At 49.1% G+C, this 26,545-nt stretch overlaps 2 protein-coding genes across 13 annotated transcripts in view; one reads left to right on the forward strand and one right to left on the reverse strand.

Moving 5' to 3' along the window:
• Nucleotides 1–16,840: 16,840 nt before the first annotated feature.
• On the reverse strand, nt 16,841–20,180 carry CBLN1 (cerebellin 1 precursor). Its single transcript, XM_014341752.5, has 3 exons — nt 19,523–20,180; nt 19,244–19,363; nt 16,841–17,919 (listed from the first exon to the last, which is right to left on the reverse strand). The coding sequence occupies exons 1-3, from the start codon at nt 19,784–19,786 to the stop codon at nt 17,722–17,724; spliced, it is 582 nt and encodes a 193-aa protein (XP_014197238.2). The 5' UTR covers nt 19,787–20,180; the 3' UTR covers nt 16,841–17,721.
• A 43-nt stretch (nt 20,181–20,223) lies between these two features.
• LOC103786269 (uncharacterized) overlaps nt 20,224–26,545 on the forward strand; it is a 67,417-nt gene continuing 61,095 nt past the window's right edge. For 3 of the 12 annotated variants that reach the window (XR_004666832.3, XR_008621281.2, XR_004666837.3), the window contains exons 1-3: nt 20,229–20,548; nt 23,801–23,941; nt 25,685–25,793. Coding sequence is in view for 2 of the 12 variants with exons in the window: in XM_034940118.3 (XP_034796009.1) it covers nt 20,289–20,548 (260 nt within the window). In the remaining 10 variants the exon portion in view is untranslated. Of the gene's footprint in view, nt 20,549–23,800; nt 23,942–25,684; nt 25,794–26,545 lie in introns of all 12 variants that reach the window. The other 9 variants (XR_004666830.3, XR_004666833.3, XR_004666835.3 and 6 more) reach the window with 9 other exon arrangements.

Here is a 26,545-nt window from a genome sequence, read left to right on the forward strand (position 1 = left end):
GCTCCATCTTTTGCTCTTCTCTCTCTCTCGGCTTTTATGCCATCGCCAATATCATCCTCCCCCTGGTGCTGTCAGGGAAGCTGGGCTCGTAATTCTTCCAGAGAAGGCATTAGAAAGAAAGAAATTAAGTTCAATCAAAGTGTCAGGCCTGAATTGTTTGTGTGTGGAGGTGCAGGTGAGAGGAGCTTAATAAGTTCACCTCTGTGCCTCAGTCTTCCCCTGTCTTCTCTCCCCCCCACCCCACCATATTGTAGGCACTTGACCTTCATTAGGTGACCAGAGGGGCTAATCAAATAAACTAGTCCCAATCCTGTATCAGAAGCCAATCACAGCAGCAGTCTCAAGAGGATAGACTTGGCTACAGGAACATACATACACACACACACTCACACAACACACACACACACTCACATGCACATACACACATATATACATATACACACACACATATATATATACACAAATACACATATACATGTATACACACATGCACACACATACACATAGACACACATACATACACACACATAAAAATACACACACATACACACATGCACACACATATATACACATACACACATGCACACACATACACACACATGCAGAGCAACCACTGAAGTCTTTGTAACATGACAACATGGGCTAAGACCCAATTGTCTTGGTGTCCCCCTCAGCCAGCTCATCTCTGCCAAGGCTTCTTGACCCATCTTAACGCTGGTGAGGCTGAAGTCTATTCCTTCAGCTCAGACCTGTCCTCTAGCCTCCAGACCCTGATATCTTGCTGTCTGTTTGCCATTGACATGTAATACCTCAAAGGAACCTCGAATTCCACGTCCTCACTGACCTCACTACCCCTCCCCACCATTTAGTTCTTCCCTCAAGGAGAAGCAGTGCATAGCATAACCAGAAATCTCAGAGAAATCAGAGACCACCCCCCATGCCTCTCTCCCTGCGCTGCATCCTAATCCATCACTAAATCCTCAGGATTTAGCTCCTAGATAGCTCTCAAATCCATCTAGTGTTCTCTAACCTCACTGTCATGGCCCTAGTCCACCTGCCTTTATCCCTGAGCCTGGTGGCCATCATAGCCTTGCCAGTATCTGCCTGCTTCCATTCCTGTCCCTGTCCAGGCCATCCCCTTCCCCACAGCCCCCATGGCGTTCTGTACATGTACAGACAATCGTAGCACTCCTCTGCTTTAAATCTTCCTACACGGGCCCATTCCTCTCAGAATGAAGGCCTAAATCCTCACCCTGGCCTGCCAGGACTTCCACGATCTGACTCCTGCAGCTCTCCAGCCTCATCCTGACCTCTTTCCCACCCTTACTTTTGGGGCAACACTATCTCTTCCTCAGTCTTTCCAGTGCTTCCACAGATTCATGATATTTTCCACCCTTGTGGTGTTGCCCATGCTATTCTTTCTGCCTGGAATGTTCTCCCCCCACCCAATCTTGGCCTAGCTAATTCCTAACTTCAAATCTCAGCTCAACATCACACTCCCTGAGGGCTCATTGTTCTTCATGTAGGCATTTGCTCCATAGTATTTATAACTCTTTGTGATTATGTAACACAATATTATTATTGAATTAAGGTGTACCTACTAGCTTGAGAGCAGGGACTGTGTCTGGTTCATGCTATAGTCTAGGCCCCTGGAACAATATCTGGCTCATTGTAAGGGTTCAATAGCTGCTTTTTTTTCCTTTTTTCTTTTTTTTTTTAATTATACTTTAAGTTCTGGAGTGCATGTGCAGAATGTGCAGTTTCGTTATGTAGGTATACATGTGTCATGGTGTTTGCTGCACCCATCAACCCATCACCTAAATTAGGTATTTCTCCTAATGTTATCCCTCCCCTAGCCCCCCCCACCCCCTGACAGGCCCCAGTGTGTGATGCTTCCCTCCCTATGTCTATGTGTTCTCATTGTTCAACTCCCACTTATAAGTGAGAACATGCGGTGTTTGGTTTTCTGTTCTTGAGATAGTTTGCTGAGAATGATTGTTTCCAGCTTCATTCATGTCCCTGCAAAGGACATGAACCCATCCTTTTTTGTGGCTGCATAGTATTCCATGGCATATATGTGCCACATTTTCTTTATCCGGTCTATTATTGATGGACATTTGGGTTGGTTCCAAGTCTTTGCTATTGTGAATAGTGCCGCAATAAACATACATGTGCATGTGTCTTTATAGCAGAATGATTTATAATCCTTTGGTATACACCCAGTAATGGGAATGCTGGGTCAAATGGCATTTCTAGTTCTAGATCCTTGAGGAATCACCATACTGTCTTCCACAATGGTTGAACTAATTTACACTCCCACCAACAGTGTAAAAGCGCCCCTATTTCTCCACATCCTCTCCAGCATCTGTTGTTTCCTGATGTTAGAATGGTGATCATTAAAAATGGCTGGTTTTATATAAATACATGGGTCCTCCTAAGAACTCTGACAAGTAGGATTTTATTATCCTTCTTCATATCTGGCTCAGAAATACTCTACAACTTACCCAGGTCACACAACTGTTTGTAACAGAGACAAGCTTTGGACAAGACCTAGATGCCTCTAAAGCCCATGCTCCTGATCAGTATTTATACTGCCTTGTCCCTCTTCATTCATGGGACCTATGGGCTAGGTATGTCCTGAGACTTCCTTCCTTCTGACCAAACACTACTCATGCAGGGGGAGAAGGTAACGAACCCCACAGAGCCAGGGCGTGAGGGTCAAGACATACACAAATCCTATGGAGAAAGCACTTGCCTTATTGGTCACCCAGCATATCACTATATGTGCACACCTTTTGTTAGTCTTATGAATAATAACTAACATTTACTACAAATGGCCAAAAAACATATGAAAAATGCTCAACATCACTAATGATCAGGGAAATGCAAATCAAAAGCACAATGTGATACCAACTTACTCCTGCAAGAATGGCCATAATCAAAAAATCAAATAATGGTAGATGTTGGCGTGGATGCAGTGAACAGGGAACAGTTCTACATTGCTGTTGGGAATGTAAACTAGTACAACCACTATGGAAAACAATGTGTAGATTCCTTAAATAACTAAACGTAGAACTACCATTTGATCCAGCAATCCCATTGTTGGGTGTCTACCCGAGGAAAAGAAGTCATTATATGAAAAAGGTACTTGCACGTACATGTTTAAAGCAGCACAATTCACATTTGCAAAAATGTGGAACCAACCCAAATGCTCATCACACAGCAAGTGGATAAAGAAACTATGGTATATATATACAATGGAATAGTACTCAGCTATAAAAATGAATGAATTAATGACATTCACAGCAACCTGGATGAAATTGAAAACTATTATTCTAAGTGAAGTATCCCAGGAATGGAAAACCAAACATCGTATGTTCTCACTCATAAGTGGGGGCTAAGCTATAAGGATGCAAAGGCATAAGAATGACACAATGGACTTTGCGGACACAGGAGAAAAAGGTGGGAAGGGGGTGAGGGATAAAAGGCTACAAATCGGGTTCAGTGTATACTGCTCGTGTGATGGGTGCACCAAAATCATACAAATCACTACTAAAGCACTTACTCATGCAACCAAACACCACCTGTTCCCCAATAACCTACAGAAATAAAAAAATTAAGAATAATAACTAACATTTGCTGGGTGCCTACTGTGTGCCTTGCACCGTTTTAAGTGTTTCACATATTCCTTTAATTAAGCCTCACCACTATCTGATGACGTGGCCATTATTATTATCTCCATTTTCAGAGGAGAAAACTGAGGCCCACACAAAAGAATAAATAACTTACTGAAAGCTACACAGCTGATCAGGGCAGAGCTGGAATACAAACCCAGACAGGCTATGCCTCAAGAGCCCACATTTTCAGCCATCACTTCAACCAGAGAAACTTACTTGGCTCCGCTGTCTACAGCTTTGGGCAATCAAGATGCCCAGTCTGCCCCTAGATGAAGCTGTCTGGGTTTGTATCCCAGCTCTGCCCTGATCAGCTGTGTAGCTTTCAGCAAGTTATTTATTTTGTGTGTGTGGGCCTCAGTTTTCTCAAGTGAAAAATGAAGAGTCCTCTCTCTAGGGACATTAAATGTTGAGCTTAGTGACACAAGAATAAAAATCACTATCATTGATGCATCGTGAAGGTGGGATCCCAAAGGCACTGTCATCATTCCTGTCCCCTAGAACCCACAGCTCAGAGCTGTCCTCCTGCTCCCTGTCTTTTCCTGAGCCCACTTCTTTAGCTTTCACTTCACTGCTGTGTGCTGCCCGAGGGCATAGGAAGAAATTCCTTTTTGCCTAAAATAGACAATTTCTGTTCTTTGCAACCAGAGTCCTCATAGAACTCCCAGTTGAGGCTCAAGTCATGGACTATGGCCTTTGATGTTCTATGGCAGGTTTTCTTACACTTGGAAATTAAGCCAACAGTGTATCAAAAAAAAAAGATGGCAGCAGGGAGCTCAGTGCCTGTCACAGGGAAACCCAAGGAGGTGGTGGAGAAAGGACAGGGGCCTCCTAGACCAGGAGGGGGATCAGGGATGCCCAGCCCAGGAATGGGTATGAGAAAGGCAAGAAGGTGGATGCTCACATTCAAAGGGGCAAGCAGATCCAAGAGTGGCATTGGTCAGGGAGGGACAGCAGACAAGGTGGCTTTGGCAGTGTGAAGGAAAATGACAACAGTCAGGTGGGCAGGCTCTCCAGCAGGTACAGTTTGCATAACGGCCTTTGTGAAGCCACCTTCATCATCCATGCAGAAGCCAGACAGAAACACAGTGTGCAGCAATGGGCTGTCACCATTAAGGCAGAAAGTAAGGATGCAGTAACCACATGGCCTGCCTCCCAGGCATCCTATGGAGAAGTGAACGTGTTAGCCAATACAGGAGGGACACCCCTTTCTCCTGCAAAACACACTGATGCTAATTACACTTCTCAGATGAACTCCTCAGTATTTCAGAAGTAACATCATTTGCATAATCAGATTTCACTATGGGAAATAATAAGTAACCCCATTTCCCTCCCACATTCCACTCCACCCTGAAAACGACACATAATCAGAGGGAAAGATGAGAGGCTGATTCAGCAGATGTTGATTCACTACCTCTATGCCATCATCCATGCCAGGTGTTGGGAGCAATTGTTTACAAAACTGGGCTGCAAATCAAAATTCACACATAGGACTTGTAAAACTGCAGAGGGTCCAGACCCAGCCGAGAGCTACTGGATCAGAATATTAGGAGCAGGAACCAGCAGGTGCACTTCACACAAGCTACTGGGTGAAGCTACTGGCTGAAGAGTAGATGAGGCCAGAGATTTAGCGAGGTAGGGTGGGATGCAGGACAGATCATAAAGGACCATGACAAATAGCTTAAATTTTATTGTAAATGAGCAGGAAACCCATTTGGAAGTTTAGCAGAGGAGTGCCATAATCTGACTCACATGCTGTGGCTGCGGTGGGGAGAATAGATGTAGGACAACAAGACAGCAGGCCACAAGACAAATGGGGTGACTGCCATTGTCCAAGGGGGAGGTGATGGTGGCCTGGATCAGCTGACTTTTGGGTTTATTTTAAAGGTAAAGTGGATATGACTTTGGAGATGGATTGGATATCAAGTGTAAAAGAGTAAGACGAGTTCAGGATGATGCCAGAGTGTCTGGTCTGGGCTACCAGAAGCATGGGGTTACCATTAACTGAGAAGGAAAAGACTTCGACAGGAGCAGCTTTGGAGACAGAAGACCAGGGGCTCCATTTTAAACATGGTATATCTGAGATGCATGTTAGCCATGTGAGTGAATATGCGGAGTGAAGAGTTGGGTATCAGAGTCTAGGGTTAGGATTGAGGCTGGGTGGTCCTTTAATTTTCTGTGCTATTTTTCAATTTTCATTTGGAAATCTTCCTCCTCCTCCTTCTACACACACACACACACACACACAATCCTTGAGGCTTAAATGAAGTGGACTCCACTCTCTAACTTGATGAGGGGGAAATGACTTAGACCACCAATTCAAACCTGCATTGCCTTTCCATAGAAATGGTTTTAGAGATTGGCATAAGATTCCTTTACAATTTCTTCCACAAAAGATTCCTTTTCTTCTGTGGAAAAAAAGACACATTTGTGACATAATTAAATAACAATACCAGGGTGCATGAACATGAGAACTTTTCAAAGACTTTTGAGATCGAGGACTTGAAGCAGAGACAATGAAAGAGTTGGAGCTTCTGCAGCTGTATTGTGACTGTGAGGAGTGAAGGGAACTGAGTGCATGAGATAGACAGAGACCAGGCATGAATGATCAAGTTATGTCGGCAGCGATCTTTGTCTTTCGTACTTACTTTTCTGTTATATGAGCCACCAGTAAATTCTCTTCCAAAAGAAAAAAACCTTCCAGGTCTGCCATAACTCGTCTGTGGACTGGTATTTGGAAATAACTATGGTCTATATATGGTCCTATGCCATCACAACTCAAGTGTGGTGTGCAAACTCATAACATGGGAGCTTGTTAGAATCGGGAAATCTCAGGCCCTAGCCCATATCAAAAGAATGAGATTCTTCCTCTTAATGAGATCTCCAGATGATCTGTATGCATGAATAAGCATTATTAGGCCACAAGGAGCTTGTGCTCTTCTGCAGAAAAAAAGACACATTTGTGATATAATTAAATAACAATGCTAGGGTGCATAAGCATTGGCAAAATTGCCTTGGGAGCAATAGTAATAACAACTCCACTATTTACTGTGCACTAACTCTGGGAAGGAGCTGCCCATCTCACTATCAGTTGGCTCCACAGCAATGCAAAGAAATACCAGCTGACTAATGGTACGGGATCCAGCCATAACTGGCATATAGCTGTGAGCAAAGAAGAGCCTTTGGAGCATGCTTCAGGAGGCATCTCACAATTCTAACAAAGACCAAGACATGCTCAAAATTATATTACACCATTCGGTAAAATACAGACATTTGCTTTTGAACCCCTGTGGAAATTCTAGTTCCCATTTTCATAGGTAATGACTTATCAATCCTAATAGAACTAGACATTATTGCTCCATTCATTTTAACAGATGAGCAAACCAAAGCTCAGAGATGTTAAGCTCTCCACCTAAAGTCACACAGCCAGGAAGTAGCCAACTTCACATGCATTCCCCCTTCTTTAGTAACAGCTGCTCCCAGATAAGGCTCCCTCTTCCCAACTCCATCTCCACCCCCACCTGGCTCCATGCTTGGCCAATTAGCTCATTTCTTTTTCTGTGACCATACAGATTGGTTCTGGGAATGCACATGACTTAGAGTTAGTTGAATATCCATCAGCTGTGGAATTTTTGCTGGTACTGTAGGGGAGAAAAGTGCTCTTTTCCTAATGGGGAAACTAGGCAAGGAGAATGTGAGCCTGTTATTGCTGGAGTGAAATTGTCACAATTAGGGACCTAGAAATAGGCCTGCATGTGTGAAAAAGGGCTGATTTCTGATGATGTATTTAAGCATCTGGATTCAGCCATACCTGAATTCAACACCCCTTGGATTTTTTGGTTCTGGGAGTGAGTAAATTCTTTTGGGAGGGTGGTACTAAAGCCAGTTTGAGCTGAGTTTCAGTCATCCGAAACCACAAGAGTCCTGAGTACAGTTATAAAGTCAGTCTTCAAAACCAGCTCTGCTTCAAAGCCTATTCTCTTAATCAGTGCTTGCTACTCTGCCATACAACAGGGGTGAAATCCAAAGGTCATGAAAATTGAGTTGGATCATGAGGCACTTACAATGGTGTGGGAGTGGCTTAATGCAAGTGAAATAGACAGCCAAGTCCCTAACATTACTTTCTTATCCTTCTCTGTACTACACTCTCTTGTGCTGGACTGTGGGTGAGGCAGGCTCCCCGCCTGGTTTTTCTACAGGACCTGCAGAGCAGAGCTGCTGCTGGGCAGGCACGCAGAGATTCTGAGGTCAGTATTGTCGAACCAATGTTTTGATTGACAACTCCAAGCCACCTAGGTATTTCTGTGGTGGATATTTTACAGTCTGAGGATAAGTATCTTTTCTCAGCAGCTTTAGACTCACATTGCTGCTATTTCTGCCCCCACTGCTCCCTTCTCCCATCTTGGGGAGAGTCACGAAGCTGCTTCTGTCTTATGCATGACTCTTCAGGCCTCACTCTCATCCCTGAGTCCTCATCTCAACACCCACTTCTGCTCCATGTTGAGCAACAGCTCCAGGAATGGCATCCAGGATGCTTTTCATCTCTGCCCCAGACCAAAGCCCCTCTGCTCCTTGTTCTCTGTTTCTCACTGGCAGGATAACTTCTGCAAGAAAAAATTTAATAATTCACAGCTAACTTCAGTTTTCCCTAGCCCAATCACATGCTTGAGCTGAATTATGCAATTTTAACAGCAGATATTAACAAGGAAAAGGCCCGTTTATTGGGCATGTGGCTAAGAGACCAGTTTTCCAGCTGCATCCTTGAGCTCACAGCTCCTGATGCACTTCCCCTCAATATGAAGATGGTTTCTGGTGGGTGACAAGTTTAATGGCTCCCATGGACCTCAGCTTCTCCTGAGCTCCTGAGGAGAGGGACTAATGAGGAGATGGCTCTGCTCTAATGGAGCAGAAGCCCTGAGCTCTGGGGACCAGGACTCTATGGCTGGTTTGCCATTCCATCATTCATACATGAATCAAGCCGCTACTATTCTAGGCTCTCTTCCAATCACTGGGAATAAAGTAAGACACAAGACAGCAAGGCTCCTATCCCCAGGGAGGGAGAGAGGCAGTAAACAAGTGAACAGATAAATAAGCATTTTCCAGGGTCACAACTGCCATAAGGAAAATGAAGCAAGGCAGTATGATAGAGCTCAGCTGGTAAAGAAGAGGTGTCTCAATATTAGACAGAGTGATCAGGATGGCACCTCACTGCAAAGGTGACTTTTTAGCTCAGATACAAAAGTAGAGAAGGAAATGGCCACAGCAATAAGTGGGAGATGGAAGAGTATCCCTTGCTCATAAAGGATCGACAGGTGAAGATTCTGGGACAGGACACAGCTTGGCATATTCTAGGAACTAACAGAAATCCAGAATGAGCTAATTTGCAATAGAGAAAAACAATAGAGGATGATGTCTCAGAAGTTAGCAGAGGCCCCATCACGGAAGGCTTGGAGGCTACTATAAGGAGTTTTGGTTCACACTGGATAGTTTTAAGCAGAAGAGTCACTTGACTTAGTTTACATTTTGAGAAGCTCACTCTGGCAAGTGAGGAAAAAATGGGTTAAGAAGAGTCCTAAGAAGGCTCACAGCCAGGCTCAAGCACGTAATCCCAGCACTTTGAGGCAGGTAGATTGCTTGAGGTCAGGAGTTTGAGACTAGCCTGGCCAATACGGTGAAACCCCATCTGTACTTAAAAAAAAAAAAAAAAGGAGGCAGGCATGGTGGCTCATGTCTGTAGTCCCAGCTATTGGGGAGGCTGAGGCAGGAAGATCATTGGAACCTAAAGGCAGAAGCTGCAGTGAGCCGAGATCAAGACACTGCACTCCAGTGGGCAACAGAACTAGACTTCACCCCCCCCCCACCCCACCCCTCTACCACTCCCCAAAAAAAACAAAAACAAAGAAGACTCCCATCAGATCTCTAAGAGCTAGCCATCAATGGCTTTTTCTGTGGGCTGGGGCTATAAGGCAGGATGCTAGTCACAACTTTAAGCTGGAAACGCAGACACAAAGACCCTTATTGCTGTCTGTGGAGTCTTGCATTGCATAGACTTCAAGCTAGCATGGGACCCTAGAGGCTGTGTGGTGTCACTCCTCGGGGAACAGACTTGTTTCTGCTCTCAGCCTGGATCCCAACTTTTCATGACAGAGACAGGGACATATTTAGGCAATCAAGGAAAACAGCTGCAAACTTCACAGCCTCAAATAGCACCACTGTCACTCACTTTGAGGCAGGAGGTTATTGAGGCCCACATGCTGGTGAACCTGCCAAGTAAGTCCCCACTTGGGAGGCATCAAGAGCCCAGAGCGGGAGGAAGAAAATGCACCAGACACCCAGATGCCATGTGAGGATGAGCTGTGAGTTCGCACCCACAGCTCAATTGGTATTGCTAACATGCCCTCTCCCTCAGCACCTTCAGAATAAGTAAATAATCCATCTACCTGAAATGAACTCCAAAAAGAGAGAAAGAGAGAGAGCATTTGGAACATTTGCTGAGACCTAAATTGACCAACTTTGATCAAGATGAGTTAGTAAAATAGCAGGCTCCTCATCAGCTGCATTTGAATGCCATATTTGGAGCCACTCAGTCATTATAAAATCATCTGAACTTCTCAGCAGAAGTACACATTGGGGAGTTTATTTTTGAGTCTCTCAGAATACAAAGGAGAGCCTTTCCAATTCAAGATCTGGGCAGAGCACACAGCTTCCTTTTAAATGAGCCGGAAGAAAATGCCCAGTTGCCGCTCCTTTGTTAGTAATTCCCTCTTCCCTCTTTGAAAGTTTCCCTGAAAGTGTGCAGTAATTTCTGACGATGGAAGAAAAGGCTCTTGAGCCTCACCTGAGTAAGCAGGTTGCTGCGACTAGCAGAGCATTCCAGAGACCCTTTGTCAGGCTGAACTCCCATCTGGACACTGGGTCTGAGAAATGTAGGGGGTTGGAGGAGTCTTTGATTTTATTTAGAAGAAACCAGCCAAGCCCACTCCACCTCCATGATCTGCAGGAGAACCCAAAGCTATGATGGGATTTCAGAGTTCATTCTGCTTCCAGCCAGAACAAAAACCCAGTGACCTTATGGCCATCCATGAACAAGGAATTACCAGCCCCCTCATTGGCCAAGACCCTGTATGGCTACTTTTTACATCTGGCCAGTATGCCAGTACCATGGGAAAGCCTGCTGGTTAGCAATCTCTGATCTTTGTTACCTACCACTATCACTAAGGCGGCAATGCCCATTCATTGCCACAGGCTGAATGGCTTGATCCTGGATTAAACAACCAATCAACCAATACCAAATCCCATTATTAAATGCTGGTGGGAAAAGGAGAGTATCCCTCTCCTTTAAGGAAAATAAAATATGGTCCCAGCCCTCTAAGGTGCTCAAAGTATGTTGGGCATGGGGACAAACAGCATACAAAAACAACTTGTGCTATAGAGTTGACTCCAGACAACAGGTACAATGCAATTCCATTCCAAAATAAACATTCAGGGGAACAGTGAGGATTTAGAGAGAAGCACAGTGCCAAGCCTGCACCCTAGAATCTCACAGTCCCATGAGTCCCACTTCCAAAGTATTATACATATAATTCCTCATTCATTCATTGGAGAAATACTTTTCATGCTGACTGTGCTCCAAACACTGTGCTAGGCACTGAGGACACAGCTATAAACAAAGCAGAGAAGACAGATACCTTTGTGGAGTTCCCAGTCTGGTGGGCCAGGCAGATGCATTCACAATGCCACCAGTAATCCCTCCATCCATCTGTTCACACAGTCATATGCTCGCTTTCTCAAGCATTCAAGGAACATTGAAAGAGCATTTACCACCCCTGGCACTGAGCTAGGCATTGGGCACACTGCAGGGAGCCTGCAGATGAAGGCCTGATCCTCTTGGAGCTTAGCATGCAGCAGAGATGTGGTCAGGGCGTGATCTGAATAGGAGAGTTCGGGTGGTCAGCAGAGGACAAGCTAATGAATAGGGGTCAGGGAGGGCTTTGCCAATGAGGTACAGGGTATAGGAATGTGCTCAAATAGAGCACTGAGGTCAGGTTGGAGTCTGCTCAGATGAGGCACCCTGATCCCTCACCTTATACCCCTTCCTTGAAGTCTTTGGAGCTTAGCAAGATGAACAAAGATCTCCCTAGGCTCTGGGCTGTGGCCACACAACCAGAAAACCTCTGCTTAGAATCACGAGGCTCTCCTTCCTGACATCAGCAGCGTTGTGTTTCCTTGCCACCTCCTGAAGTGCAGGCAGCCTCATCTATGAACAGCAAAGCATTTTCCCAGTAAGAAGACCGAGCAACAAATCCAAATGCCAGCCCATACATCTGATTCTGGCCTCTTTCTCATTGTCCCTGCTCACTACCTTCTCAGGATCACAGCTGGGACTTGCTGGGGACAGGCTAGGCTCAGATTGAAATGTGAAGAAGAGATAAAAGCAAGTGCAGGTACCTAGAACGGTTTCTGTCTCTGCCCAGGATCTGGGAGCACTTCCATTCCAGCGTTGTTCCTGTTAGTGATATAGGGGGTGGGGAGACGGGAGGGACCGAGAGGTCCAGGAAGTCCCCTGAAGGGCACTTTCATTGGCTGTGTCCGTATCCTGCAACTGTGCCAGACACAGTTTGGGTTAGCTCATGACATGATCACAGGCCACCTGCTCTGTGCCAGGCACTGTGTAGGAGGCACAGGGCCAGGCAAGATGAGGAAGACACAGTTCCCACCCTGGAGGGCTCACCCTCTGCAGGGACACAGACATGCCAACAGAGCTCTTAGTCTGATGGGAGAGCCTGCAGACACGCAGAGAACATTCATCCACAGTGGTCGATGCAAATATACAAGCAAAGGGATGAAGACGAAAGATATTTAGGGGGTAAAATCTCCTATTCTTGTGGTTGATGTGTGTGAGGATGGGATGAGTGTGTAGGAACAAGAAAGAACACAGGGTCCTTTTCCTACATCCACCATTCAGGTTCGCTTGCTCTCTGGTTTCAGTTTTCGCATCTGTTTGATGCTGCTGGGATTACCCAGATGTTCCCATATGTCCTGTTTCTGTGACTGTGGGATACGCCAGGTGTCAATCGCTCCTTAGTATTGCTGGATTTATTCAGCACCTACTATGTGTCAGGCAGTGGTGAGCACTTTCTGGACCTTTTAGCATAGTCTTCACGACTACCCTGTTGTGAAGGCATTATTGTTCCCATTTGAAATGTGAGGACGCTGAGGCTCTCAGGGAGTGTGTATGTATCTGCTATGCAAAGAGATTGAGCGATCTTTGTAATCCCCCCTGGGCAATCCCACCCCGCCCCCGCCTTTTTTTTTCTCCGTGGAATTAGCTCAAAGGGAGCTGTGCCTGAGCTTTTTCCCCTCTGTGCTTGACCTTCGGTTCCGGGGCACCACTGCCCCCCTCCCTCTACCCACTTCCCCACCCAGAGTCAGTATTAGGTTTCAATGTTTTGTTTGAAAGCCTGTGGAGGTGACTAGGCCCAGCCCCTGAGGGAGATGGGTGGCTGGACACCGACACTGATCAGAAAGTAAGACCTCCTGGAAGTAACACTAGAAGTCTTCTAGCCCACCCCTCGCATTTGTGAGTTGAAAAAAAGTAAGGCTCGTATTCGAGGAGAGTATTCTAAGGTCTCATATGAAGCCAGAGGCCAAGTGCAGGGCACAGGTCCGCAGTTCAGGGTATTTAGCCTTCCATTGGGTCCGCCGCCCCAGGACCCAACCTGCAATCTGTGGGAGAGTCCCACACCTTCCCTCCGCCCCGCACTATCCCCCACCACCACCTCATTAAGGCAACAATTAAGGAGCGGGGTGAGGCTCCCTCTCCATCTGGGTAATTGTGTTCTCATTAAGAGCGGATTCGCCCGGGCTCTGAGCATTAGCGCTCCAGTGCAGCTTGGAAGGCATGCTCCCAGCTCGGCTAATGGTGGAAGCGGCGGCCGGGCAGAAAGCGAGCTGGGGGGCAGGCGCGGGGCCCAGCGCAACCCAGCGCTGCTCCGCAGACAGCAGACACCACAGTGATCACCCTCGGCTCCTCGCCTGCGCGGCTCCCGGGGCGCTTAGCGCGGTGTGGAGAACCCGGGCGGAGAAGCCAGGTCTGGGCTTGTTGGGTCCTAGAAGCCTCCCTTAGTTCCCCTCACAGTACCTTTACGGCTGGCTGGGTGCCAGAAACGCTGCGCAGAATAAGAAACAGCCTCTGCCCGGGGAGAACTGGCGGGGTGTGGGGAGGGAGGAGGCAGGCTGGTAAGAGAGGCCACACTCCAAAGTGGGAGGCCAGAGCAGAAAGGCATGAAAGGCTTCCCGGAGGAGGTGACCAAGGTGACCTGGGCTGGGGAAGAGCCTTTGGGACCAGGGTAAGGCTGAATGAAGGGGTGGCTTTGGAACCCCTACAGGCTTTGCTCTGAAGGGGTTTATTTGAGATGAAAGCAAGAGGCGGGGCCCAGATCCGGAAGGGCCCAAAGGATTCTAAGCATGGAAGGATTCCACTGTGAGGTGTGGGTTTCTGAATCGGTCCCCTTCCTAGCCTCTGGCTGGGGGAAAGCAGGTAGTCTCTACCTAGTGCCCCTCCTTTTCCATCTCTTAGTCTCCAAGTCTCTTGTTCCCTCCCAGCTGAAGCCCAATGCTCAGAAGGTGGCTCCCCTGCCTCTAGCAGAAGTAACACTCACCTCACCTTCACCCCAGAGGTGAGGGAGGTGGCCCAACTGCATGTGCCAGGACCCTAAGGCCTCGAACCTCCAGGTCCCTGGGGAGAGCTATCCACAGCCCCACTCAGGCCACCGGGAGGCTCAGGCCTGACGGTGAGGGCAGTTTGAGAGATATGGAGCCCCACATCTCCCTAGGCCCTCTGGGGCAGGGACGCCAGGTTAGCATGCTAAGGGCTGTGTGGGCTGCCTCTGCCCCATGGAACCCACACAGAGTAAGAGACAAGCTCAGCCCCAGATGTCTCCCTTCCCAACCAGCACAAAACAAGGCCTGGTTGGAAGGTGCAGAAGAGGTGTTGAACCTCGGGGAAGCAATGCCTGTACTGTGTGGGTAGAACATCTTCCCAGGGGAGGCAGCCTTTCAGCTGGACTTCTTGGGTCCTCAGCAGGATAGGATTTTGCAAAGCGGAGTAGAGAAGGGGTGCTTCAACTTCAATCAGGAACAGCAGGTGTGGAGGCATAAAGACAACAATGGGAGGTGGAATCATCAGATGGCAAGGAAAGGGGTCAGCAGGTGGAGAAAGAAGAGGGAGACTAGAGCCCAATTAAGAAGGTTCTCCAATACTAGGTTTGGACATTGTGGGAGGCAGGGATCCTTTCCCAGGAAGGAGGTCTGCTGAACTACAGCAGAATCAAAGGAAAATCAACCCCTCTTCTTCGAATTTGGGGACAATTCACTCCCACTGTACTCACTTTCCAGGCTGCAGAGCTAGGGCTCAGGAATGAGTCCCAGTTCCAGGATGCACAGGCTTCCCCTGGCCTGCACCCTAGCCCAAGGCTTAGCACTCAGGAGCTGCCACTTGGCAGCCAGGTAAGCACAGGCTGCATCCAGGACTCACTCACCCAGGCAAAAGAATCTGCAGACTCCCGGTCTGGGAGCAGAGGAGGGCTGGATCAGAGCAGGAGGAACTCTGAGAGGTGTTTAGATTTCTCCCTGTCTTTATATAAATGGGCAAATTTAGGACCTGAGAGCGGACTTGCCAAAGTCACTCCACCGGGACACAGCCTGGTGGCCCCACAGAACAGGCAGCCACGGAGACCAGAACCCTGGTGGTTCTCGCCCTCAGGAAGAGAGGTGACCCACCCACCTGCAGCCCAGGGAGCGCCAAAGCGTACAGGGGCAGCTTCCTTGAGCGGTGGCTCTCCAACCTTCGCGGCCCTACAGCCTCAAGCTTACACGCACCCTACTGACTATAGGGTCTCCACAAGCCCCGAGGGCTGGCCCTGCAACGGCAGAGCTGCTGGGTGGAGCTAGTTTCGCTGCCAAAGGCTCCAACTGTCTCCGACCTCTCCTTCCCAACCAGGAGACTTCGGAGAAAGCGCGTCTCTTTATTAAAAGCACAGTTTTTCTTTAAATCCCTTTAAGGCCCCTTATTTCTTCTCATTCACACTTCCCTGGGGCCTAACAGGGTAGAAGGGAAACTGTTGGGCAGAAACAGAAAAGTACTCGGGTCCACTCCTCACTCGCGAAGTCCCTACCTATCTCTGTGGGTCCCGGAGCCACTGGGCTGCAAGGGCGCCCGCTAGAGCTGCTCCACGGCTTACCGGATTGCATGCGGAGAAGAAACGGGCCCGGGTTTCAACAGAGGCCTTGTGCTCCGTGAATTTCTAACTCGAACCAGCCGCTGGGATAAATCCGAGAAACGTTGTTTATTGTGCTATTATTAACTTTCCCTTCTCCCCACGCCCCTAGAGGAAATAAAATTCATTCCTGAATATTGGGCCAGGAAAACGTTTCTCTGAAAGGAACCACAACCGCAGGGGACCACCCGGCTGCAGCTCCCAGCTCCCGGCCCTTCGCCCTAGGCTGCCCACTCGCTCCGGCTCCCGACCTCTCCGCTGCCGAAGCAACTGGGTCAGCCTTTCAGACTTAAAACGAAGTCGTTTATTTCAATTTTGCTTTCACATTATGTTCCGATACAATCAAAACTCCTGGACGAACCTCTTGAATAAAGTCCTGTGAATGAGCGGAATCATAGGTCCTGGGCGCCCGAGTATGCGGCGGGTGGACTCCGGATTCAGAGGCGGTGTATAAAACATACGCTGCTTCGGGAACTGCGAGGGGGACGCGGTGGGAGACATCCGGGGACAGAAGGCGTGAGGAGTCTGCCGCTCCAGGCAGGGTGGTTTGGGTCCTCAAACTGGGACTATTCCTGATGCATTTGGAATGCAAAGAAAAAAATCAAACTTCGCTCCTGGGCCGGCGGCCGCGCCTGGCCTAGCAAGATTTCGGCCACATTTCTTACATTTCCGCCAAAGCTGTGAACACAGGCGAATGCAGTGCTGGTCCCCGGCCTGGCGCAGGAAGGAGCGCAAGGCCGGCTTTGCGAGGAAGCCCTCGCGCCCAGGCCTTTCTATGGTTGCGTCCCCCCAAGTCTCCTGCCTTTCGGAACCTCGCCCTTTGGCACCCCAGACCCCCAACCTCGCAGCTGGGGAAGATGCGGATCTTAGAAAGCTGTTTCAGAAAAATAAAAGTCCCACTTCGACTTTATTAGATTAAAGCAAAATTAAACCTTGACTATTCACACGTATGTTACAGAGGAAGAGGAAGCGTCCGGAAGAAGCTCCTTGGCGTTTCGTGGAGTCACAGAGCACGACGGCATTGACAAGCATCAGAACATCAAGCAGCCTTAGATTTCACGATCACTCCGAATAGGACATAGAAATACGGAAACACAGCCAGTTTCCACTGGGAAGAGTTCTTCGTGTACAAATGATATATATTTATATTTTTTAAACCAGTCACCACTAAGGTGAGTCCTTTCTCTGCTAACAAGCAGCCGAGGATACTAAGTATCTTCAGCTAATTAACTTGAGCAGTGTTTTAAGAAGAGCAACACTTGCCAAATTAAAACTACCTTCCCCATCCAAAACAAAACAACAACAACAACAAAACTTTACCCCTTTCCAAACTGAAAAAAAAAAAGGTTGGGGGCGTGTAATATATCAGATTTCAGTAGGCAGAAGGATTCAGAGGGGGCTAGGGAGAAAGATTTCAGATTATGTAGTGAAATACAAAGTTTCTTTAAATAAATTGCAGGGAACATGAAGTTGGGGGATAAGAAACAATGACAAGGCAGCCTCTTTCTTGATTACTGCAACTGGAATGGGGGAGGCGAGTTTATTTTTGGAAATGGGAGTGCGCAGAGCTAAGCGAAATTTATTTCTCCTAATAAGGAAATGGACAAAGTTGTCCCACAGCTGGCGCGCACCTTTTTACCCAGATACAGTTAGAGAACATGTAGGAAGTTTCAAGTTGTGCTGCTTTCTCGCCCTCTTAATTTCAGCCTCTTTCTCACTCCCCTTCCTGCCTTCGCCCTCTCCCTGCCTCCCTTCCGGCTACGAGCCAGTCAGAGAGGAAACACGAGGAATCCGGAGAAGGTCGAGTACTTCCAGCCCCCCATCAAGTTTCCCCGCTCCAGCTTGAGGTATGCTCGGTCGCCTTTCTCCATTTGGATTAGGACTCCGTTGCTGGCGGCCTCCCGGGTCACGTCCTGGTCACCAGCGAAGGCTGAAATCACCGGCCACCCGTTTAGCATGAGGCTCACCTGAGAAAGAGAAAGGCCCGTTTCAGAGGCGCAACCTAGGCAGGCACCGAAGCCGCGGTGGAGCGAACCTCCTCCCTGCTTCGCTAACAGCCTGTAAGGCCTGGAAGCACGGAGAGGTGGGGGGTGGGGGGGGGGCGAATGGAGGAAAAGGGGCTTTGCAGCTTACTGCTGAGGCTCCAGTGGGGCGAAAGACCACACATCTGGGTGACAGGAAGGGTCTGTCCCCAAAACGGGAGTTGCTCTTATTCCAGTTTCTCAAATGAGCGCGCCAAGCGAATCTCGACTGTGCTCTGTGATCCAATTTAATAAACCCATGAGGTGGCTCTAGCGCCCTGAGACCTTTGACCTCTCTCCCGTTTCCCCTCAGCCTCAAAAAACAAACAACAAACAAAAAAAACCCAGCAACTCAGGCTCCTTCTGGCGCTACCGGAAAAACAAAAACGAACAAACAAAAAGCCCCTGATCCCTCCTGGACCCAGCTGCCAGGACACAGTGGAGAAGCCACTGTGATTTCTGATTAGAAATCTCGCACCGAGCGGCACAATGTATTTCCTCCCCAAACCACGGGCTCAATTCCCGCCCCCATCCAGCCGCGCCCGCCACCGCCTGGTTTTGCCCCTGTGGTGGCACCGTCAGCCAAGGGCCTCGCGCCCTCTCCCCAGCTGTGCGTCCCACCTCTCCCGGCGCCCAAGGGAAACCTGGACATCTTTGGGGACCCGGAGAGCCAGCGAGTGATTGCTGGGACACGGCTGGAGCCGGGAGAGAGTAGCACTACGCCCCCTCCCTCCCTCCTCTCTCCACCCCTCACCCTCCGGGGCTAAATGCTGCTAGCTCAAAAACCCACAGTCCGCACGGGGTGGGGATTGGGGACAAGTGGGAGAAAACGGGGGCCCCGTCCGTGGTGCTGAAGACAAGCACAAAAGCCGCATCGCAGGCTTCTGAGCCGGGGCAAGGGGTGGGGTGTACTGTCTACGGTGCTTCCTGGGGAGTCCGGGAAGGCTTCCCAAGCGGCAGCTGTCTGGGGCGCTAACAACAGCCGTTACAAGGAAGTCCCTGCAATCCGGGGAACCCTTCGGAGGGGCCTGGAAGGCAGAAGCAGAAAATTCTGTCTCTCGGGGGATGGGGATGGATCCCAAGAGCCAGAGACAGGGAAAGCAGAGGACAGTTGAAGCCACAGAACTGAGAGGCCCCGCTATCTGTCCCTCCAAGCAGCCCGAAGTACATGCAGCCGCCACTTCTGCCTACCACCTCCGGACAACCCAAGCACCCCTGAGGCCAGTAACCCCCCTACGGGGCCAGGGCCCGGCCCGAGGCGTCGGCTGACCTGGATGGTCTGTCTGTTGTAGACTTTTACCACGTGGAAGTTAAAACTGTAGATCCCTTTGCGCGGGGCGATGAAAGTGCTGCGTTCTGAATCAAAGTTGTTCCCAATGTTCACTAGTACCTATAACGAGACGGGAACGAAGGGGAGTGGGCAGGAATCGGTCCCGGACTGTCGTCCCCGCGCCTCCGCAGAGCCGTTGGAGAGGACCGGGCATCGGTCTTCCATCCATCCCTCCTTCACCAGCCCAATCTGCACGCCGCGGGAGGAAGGAACACTCACCTGGTCGAAGTAGATGATCATGGTGCGATTACTCATCTCGGACGGCTCGTGGTTGGTGCTCCTGATGGCAGAGAAAGCCACCTTGGCGCTGCCAGAGCGCACAGAGATGCCCAGGGCAGTGCCCGTGGGGTCGGACGTGGGGTTGGAGTCGCACACCACCAGGCACTTGCCCTCCAGCACGATGGGCTCCGTCTCATTCTGCCCGCGGGCCGGGCCCGCCAGCCACGCAGCCCCCAGCAGCAGCAGCTCCAGGACGCCCAGCATCGCGCCGCCGGCGCCCACCCCGCCCCCCACCCCCAGGGCTGCTCGCGCCAGCCGCCCCCCCCGTCCCAGTCCCGCTTCGAAGCCCCCTCCTCAGCTCCGTGCGCAGCTCCGCCGCCGCCGCTCTGGACACTACACCTCTTCCTCGCACTCCGGGACTAGCGTCCCCTCCGCGCTGTGTTCCCGGAGCCCCTCCCGGGCCTCAGGGGTGCCGCGGCTGCCCAGCCGCACTTGGATGCATAGCCGCTGCTGCTCGGTCCCGCTGCTGCCGCCGCCTCCTGTCCGCACCCGCCGCTGCCGCCGCCGCCGCCGCTCTGAATTATTGATGCAGCCGGCGCTGCAGCCGGAGCGGGCGGAGAGCGCGCGCCGGGCACAAAGGCGCGGACCTCGGCCTGGCCCCGCCCCCGCCGCCTCCCGGCCCGCCTCCCTCCGAGGCCCTGCCCCCGCCCCGGACGAGGCCACGCCCCCCAGCCAATCCTGACGCGCCGCGCTCCCCACCGAGCCAATGGCGGCGCTGTCCGCGCTCGGCCACCTGACCCCGGGCGCCGTTGTTATTAGGCGCGGCGAGGCGGGTGGCGCGCGGCAGCAGGGTTGGGCTCTCGCCGTGAGTCGAAGAAGGGAGCGCGGGCGGGGAGCGCGGGCGCGCGCCCGCGTCCGCGCACGGAGAGTCGCCTCGGCCGCTCGCTTTCTCGCCTCCGGCCTCGCGCCTCGATCCTGTTCCGCCTCCCTCGGCCCTCCTGCCCGCCCCCACTCGTCGGCCCTCAGGTAGGAGGCGGCGCGCACCGGGGTCGGGAGTGGAATCGCTGGAGGCTGCGAGTCGCCCGCCCGCCTGTGGGCGCGCCGGGTGGGAGGGGAGCGCCCCCCAGCGGGCGCGGGCGCGGGCGCGAGGGCAGCCGGCGCGCTGGGCGAGCCTGGCTCAGGGTCCCGGCGGCCGGGCTGCAGGGCGCGTGCGCGCGCGGCGGGGCGGGGCCTGCGCGGCTCTGGCAGGCGCACGTGGTGCCCGGGAGCTGCTGGGCGGGCACTCACCGCGGGGACTCGGTGCGGAGCCGGGGCGCCGAGTGTCTCCGTGTCCCTCTGCCCCAGCCGGCGGCCGCGATGGTGGAGCTTGGCCTCTCGCTCTCTCCTGCCTCTCCAGCGACTGCTCTGCCGGCCGCGGAGGTCGGATCGAGCGGTTATTCATTCATTTGTTAATTCGTTCACTTATTCAGGGGAGATCATTGAACCCCTACGGAGTACCGGGTACTGGGCCGGGCGCTGAGGACGCGGGGCTGAGCAAAAGCAGCCGAGGCCCACCTTCGTGCCCCTTAAAACCCAGCGTGCGGGGCGGCAACGAGTACTGCTTTTCTGTTTTGCACTTAAAATTTACATTTTGCATCCGTACTTTTTATTTACTGTGCACCCTTACGGCATGCTTTACGCACCCGTACCTGCACCTCCTAGCCTTGAGTGTAGACACCAGATCCTGAGATGGGCGATTTTTCGAGAATAATTTTTACCCTAAGTGGATTTTCGTGCCACGCATGGACTTGGAACTACACACACGTAGTCCAAAACGTGAAAGTCAAAATGCAGCTTTGCCAAGTGGCAGGGAGAAAGGAGAGCTGCGAAGATGGGGAGAGGAAGGGCGCGCTCCAGGCTTTCCAGCCCGGGTGCGGGAGACGTAGCCCTGAAGGATGAACGCAGGCTGGTAGTAGGGCGGCGGGAGGGCGGGGGGACCTGTCCGTCAAGTCCAAAGCAGAAACGCGGCGCCAGATCCCAGTCAGAGGCCGGCTGGAACGCTTCCCACAGGCTCCTGGCGCTCCGGTCCCCACCAGGCGACCTTGATCCTGGCGTGCTCAGCGGAGCCAGCGCAGCGTCGGGAGCTGGAGAGACACGGGGCGCCGGCTGAGCGCTCCTGCCCTCGGCCTCGGGGCTAGCCTCTGGCCCGGCCTCCCGGCCGCCCCCAGGGTACGCTCTCCCCCACGCGCGAACACCAGCTTTGGGATCGCCAGCAGCCAGGTCTCTGCTTCTAGATCTCTTTTTTTTTTTCTTTGAGACTTAGTTGATAGCTGTTTAAGGAATTATGTGGAGGAAATCTCACCTCCGACCCCCGTCCCCGTTGAGCACGGCCGGCCAGGGTCGCTGGGTGGGCCAGGAGGAAAGAAAGGGGCGGGGAAGAAGCAGCAATTTTACTTTAAATTAAAATGACACAAAAATATTTTTTCAACTCAGATCTTTCTGAGACATCCCCAGAAAGCGTTGCAAGCTGTGATTACACCTAATGTGAGAGCATGAACTAATTTAAGAGGTGAGAGCTGCATAATGAGGCTGCCTCCCGTGTAGCGACCAAGACTGGCAGCTCTGGCGGCGCGCTGGAGGGGACCGGGAGGGGCACCCTTGTAGAACCAGTCCCTGGCGCCCTGGGATCTTCTCAGTGCCCTGGCGCTGTGTTGTCGGTCACTCCACAGATATTTACAGGGTGCCTCCTGAATGCCGGGTTGCAATCAAGAGCAAGAGATGGGGCGAGTGAAAGAGCCTGTTTTCAGGAGCTCACCAGCAGGATGACGATTACCTAGAGGGAGGTGGTGCCAGCCTCCCCCTCTTCTCTTCATGCTGAGGCTCTGTTGGGCAGTGCCCAAGCCTGAACTGCCATCTGTATGCCAGTGGTTACCCAACTTGTATTTTCAGTCTTAGCCTCTCTCTGGTCCAGACTTGTCATTCTAAGGGCCCTTTTTCACTGACTCACATTGTCTCCTCCCTCCCTGCCTTCCAAACTCAGCCCTTTCCTTTTTCCCTTTCCCACTGACAACAGCTGCACGCCCCCCCCTCCCCGAGGTGAAAATTCCCAAGAACCCCATGTCTAACCTAACTCCTTCTCTATGTCCTGTTGTTTGAGCCATTCTCATTAGGCTGCCTGTTCGGAGTTCATTATCTCCTAATTTTTCATCCAGGAATTGATGAAGAATCACCTACTGCCTCTCCCACACACTGTTTATTCTTTCATTTGATGATATCTGTTAAGTGCCCTGAGATATGTAACCTCCACTTCCCTCCCATATAAGTGAGATTTCACGTTGATTACTCCCTTGGCTTTCCTCATCCCTTATCCACATAGCATGTGTTCAAAATAATGAATATTAATTTAATGTTAATAGATATGTGCTTTCCTGAATTGTGAGGATTAAATGAAATCATGTATGTAAGGAGGAAAATCCATTAGAAACCTCAAAAGCAGTTATGTTTATTTTTGCTATTGTCACATTGTTAGAGTCAGAATTCTTTTAGCTGCAAGTGACAAAACCAACTCAAACTGGCTTAAGGACTTTATTGGTTGATGCAAAAAGCCTCGGGTTAGGTCCTGCCCTTTAAGGTAGGGCTGGATCCGTCAATCCGGGTTACCAGGATCTGTTTTCTAGTTGTGGCTTCATTTTCAGACAAGTTGTTTCCATATGATAGCCTCGTAGAAGGTACTACCAGCTTAGTCCTAGCGAGAAAAAAGAGTACTTGCTCTTCAATATTTACAGCAGAAGTCCCAGGTCTGTTCTTATGAGGGCAGTTTGAGTCACTTGCTCTTCTCTGAACGTGGAGAAGGCACTGTTTAGATGATGGAGGTTGGATTCAGGTGCATCCCCTGGAATGGGGTTTGGCATTAGCTTCACGTGGTCTAGAATAAAGGGGTTCTCCAAAGGAAAATTAGGGTAGGAATGCTGAGTAAGCAGAACAAACAGATGTCTACTTTAGTCCTTCCCAAAGGGTGAGCTGCAATACATTGCAGACTATCAGAATGGTGATGAAGACGGATGCAGTAGCCAAGACAATAGATGTGTGTTTGTCATGGTCTTTTTCAGTCTTCAAGATCTCAGTTAAACATGAAGTCAACCACTCACTGTGATGTTATTTGAGGTTTAGCTTTGAAGTGGAAATGTACCACAAATAGTAGAGCCAGATAAATATAAATAAATAATTTTAACAGTCCATTCTAAAAGATTTCTTTGGTAATATTCTGTTGGAATTGATTTCTATCTTTTCATTTGTTAGGTTCCTGGAAAGTGAAAATTTCATTTCTTTGTGGACAGGTACCTAAAATGTCTCATTATTCATCAATTAATGAAAAACAAATGAAAATTTGAGAGAGATATTCTGAAGAACAAAAGGATCAAGTTGGGTCATTTCTAAAATGTAAGATTATAAGGTTTAACTTGCTAAGACTTTTGAGGGGTTGAATTATTGGTAAATTATTATAGAACCACTTCTCTGAGGCTTTTAAAAGTGATGTGTTACAGAGATTTAGGGAACTGCAAGATTGCAGATAAAGAATTTATACTGCCAACTGTTCTATACTTTACCTTCTGCTTTAAATGCGGCCTTATATTTTGAAGTCAAACATTTATTTTCTCTCACTGCGTTCTGAATTTCCTACCACAGTGCATTTTGAGAAATGAATATAACAGCAGTCTTCATAGATGCCATATTCATGGCAACTCTGTCCACCCCCGACACCACACCCTGGAAAAAAACCAACTTTCTATTGTTGGAATGAGGTAACATTTTCAGGAAAAGGGAACCATTTTCTCACAGGATATAGAACAAATTCAACCTTTTATTAAATCAAAATGGATTCTCTAATGTTTATACATATCATATAGGATTTCATCTCTTTCAATCTTGGTTCAAAGGCCCAGACAGTACCATTCCCTAGTATTTAGTCCATTTGCTCATAAAGCAGAAGAGAAAAGCTACTTTGTTCCGAAGGGTGTTAGATTTAGGATTTCAAGGTTATTTCAAATTAGTGCCTGGAACTAGACTATAAAATTCAGGAAAGATTCTAAGTTGTTCAAAGATGAAATATCTTAACTTTCACCAAAAACTCTGTCTTCTGGGTATTTTTTGTTTTTCTGCCTTTCCAGATTTATTTTAAATACAACATTTTTGCTGTTTACATTTTTAAAAGTTACATTTCAAAATTGTTCATAATTGGACACTTTCATAAAATGTAGGCAAATGCAGTTTTACTTTTTAATGAAGGACAGGTCTGTTGATAACATTTTGATTCTTAAAATTTTTTTTATCTTATAAAAATGAAACAATGCATTTAAAGTGTCTTCAGCTCTTATGTTAATACCAAATTATACATTTTCTTAGCCCATGTTCAGGAGAGACAATATATCTTCCAAATTAAGAGAAGCTGGCACCATTTTTAAAACAAGGCCTTGAATCTGCTGTGGTATGTGCTGGTAGGAATTTTGTATGAAGCTGTTATTGAAGTAGATGACATTAAGGTCAAAGGAAAAAAAAAACAGAAAATAATGTAATCCTACAGAGCTGCTCTTAAGATCTTGAGAGAAAAACCACATAGGTAACATCAAACACTAGTTGGAATCTTTCCAAGAAGTAATTATCTGTGTGCTGTTTGTGGTGGTTGATTATGGGAACAAACCAAGGTTTAGCCAATTCAGCAAACATTTATGGAGTGCCTGCAATGTGCATGTCACTGTTTTAAGGCCTGTGCCTACTGTAAAGGTGACCCACACATGATGCCTGCCTTGCAGGACTTGGAGTTCAGCGATAATAAGAGATGCATACCTGAAAAGCCTATTTAAGACTCTTCCGGTTCTACAAAGAAGGCTTCTTGAAAGTGGTAGCTTTGATTACTCTTTGGATTTATTTACATTTATCCTATAATCAGAAGGTATACAAAACGGACTCACACATATATAAAATTAATAGATTAGATAGCATTTAAACAAATATTTCAGGTAGGTGCTTCAAATGCATTTGACATTTATCAAAGAAATGGTAAGTGCTGTCATCCCTGGGTGGCTGGATTAACATGTGGGACTACTTATCACCAATTTTGTTAGGGATCTTAGGGAAATTCCTGGATCTTATATTCACAAGCAATTGTATAAATACTTCCCACAGCTCAGAGACCTAATAGGATGGGGTCTTAGAGAAACATCTGTTGAGCCACAGACTTCTTTGTTACCAGAAGGAAAATGAAAGAAGAAATTTAAATACCACTTGAAGAGAGGTAAATAAATGAGAAATGGGGCTGAGAGGGCGGGTATTTTTTTAAAAATTCATTAAATGGAAAAATCCGCAAATGTTAATTCTGGTAGATTTCTTAGAAATTACATCAGAGGAGCATGCTTGGTCTTCCCACCCTCATTAGGCCTCAGTGACAGGTACTTGAACAACTGAGCCCCTAATGTGCATGCTCCCCCACCCCTGAGGCCAGTCTCTGCCCTCCTCTTCCCTCCTCTTGCCCCTGGAAGCTGATCGCCACCAACTGGCCTCTGGGTGGATTTGGCCAATGGAAGTACCGGTAGAGGGAAGAGAGTGAGGTTAGGATATTTCTTCCTGCTGTCTCCCTGCTTCCCTGCAGAGAGTGTGAAGAAATGACCCTGAAAAGCCTCTGGCAGAGGATTCTTCTTTCAGGATGGTGTCTCCTGCTCAGCAGCCCATCCTCCTCCCCTGGGCTCAAGCTCTCACTCCAGTAACACTCCTTCCTCCTTCTCCATCTTCAGGGGGAGGTTTGCCAGTCGGTGGGTTCTAAGCATATCTCGCTGATTCCCCCCTGACCCTGCCGACACCTCTGTAGGTTGTCCCTTCATTAAAATCTCTCCATTTGAACTATCTGAGTTTAATTCCATTTCCTCCTGGTATCTCAGTGATACACGGTATCAGTACAAAAATCTCGCTTCACCTTCAGAACCAACAGATTTGAGACATTTTATCCTCTGTGGAACCATTAGTTATTTCGTCATTGGTTGTATCAGAAAA

The sequence above is a fragment of the Pan paniscus genome, chromosome 18, assembly GCF_029289425.2.
Source record: "Pan paniscus chromosome 18, NHGRI_mPanPan1-v2.0_pri, whole genome shotgun sequence".
NCBI lineage: Eukaryota > Metazoa > Chordata > Mammalia > Primates > Hominidae > Pan > Pan paniscus.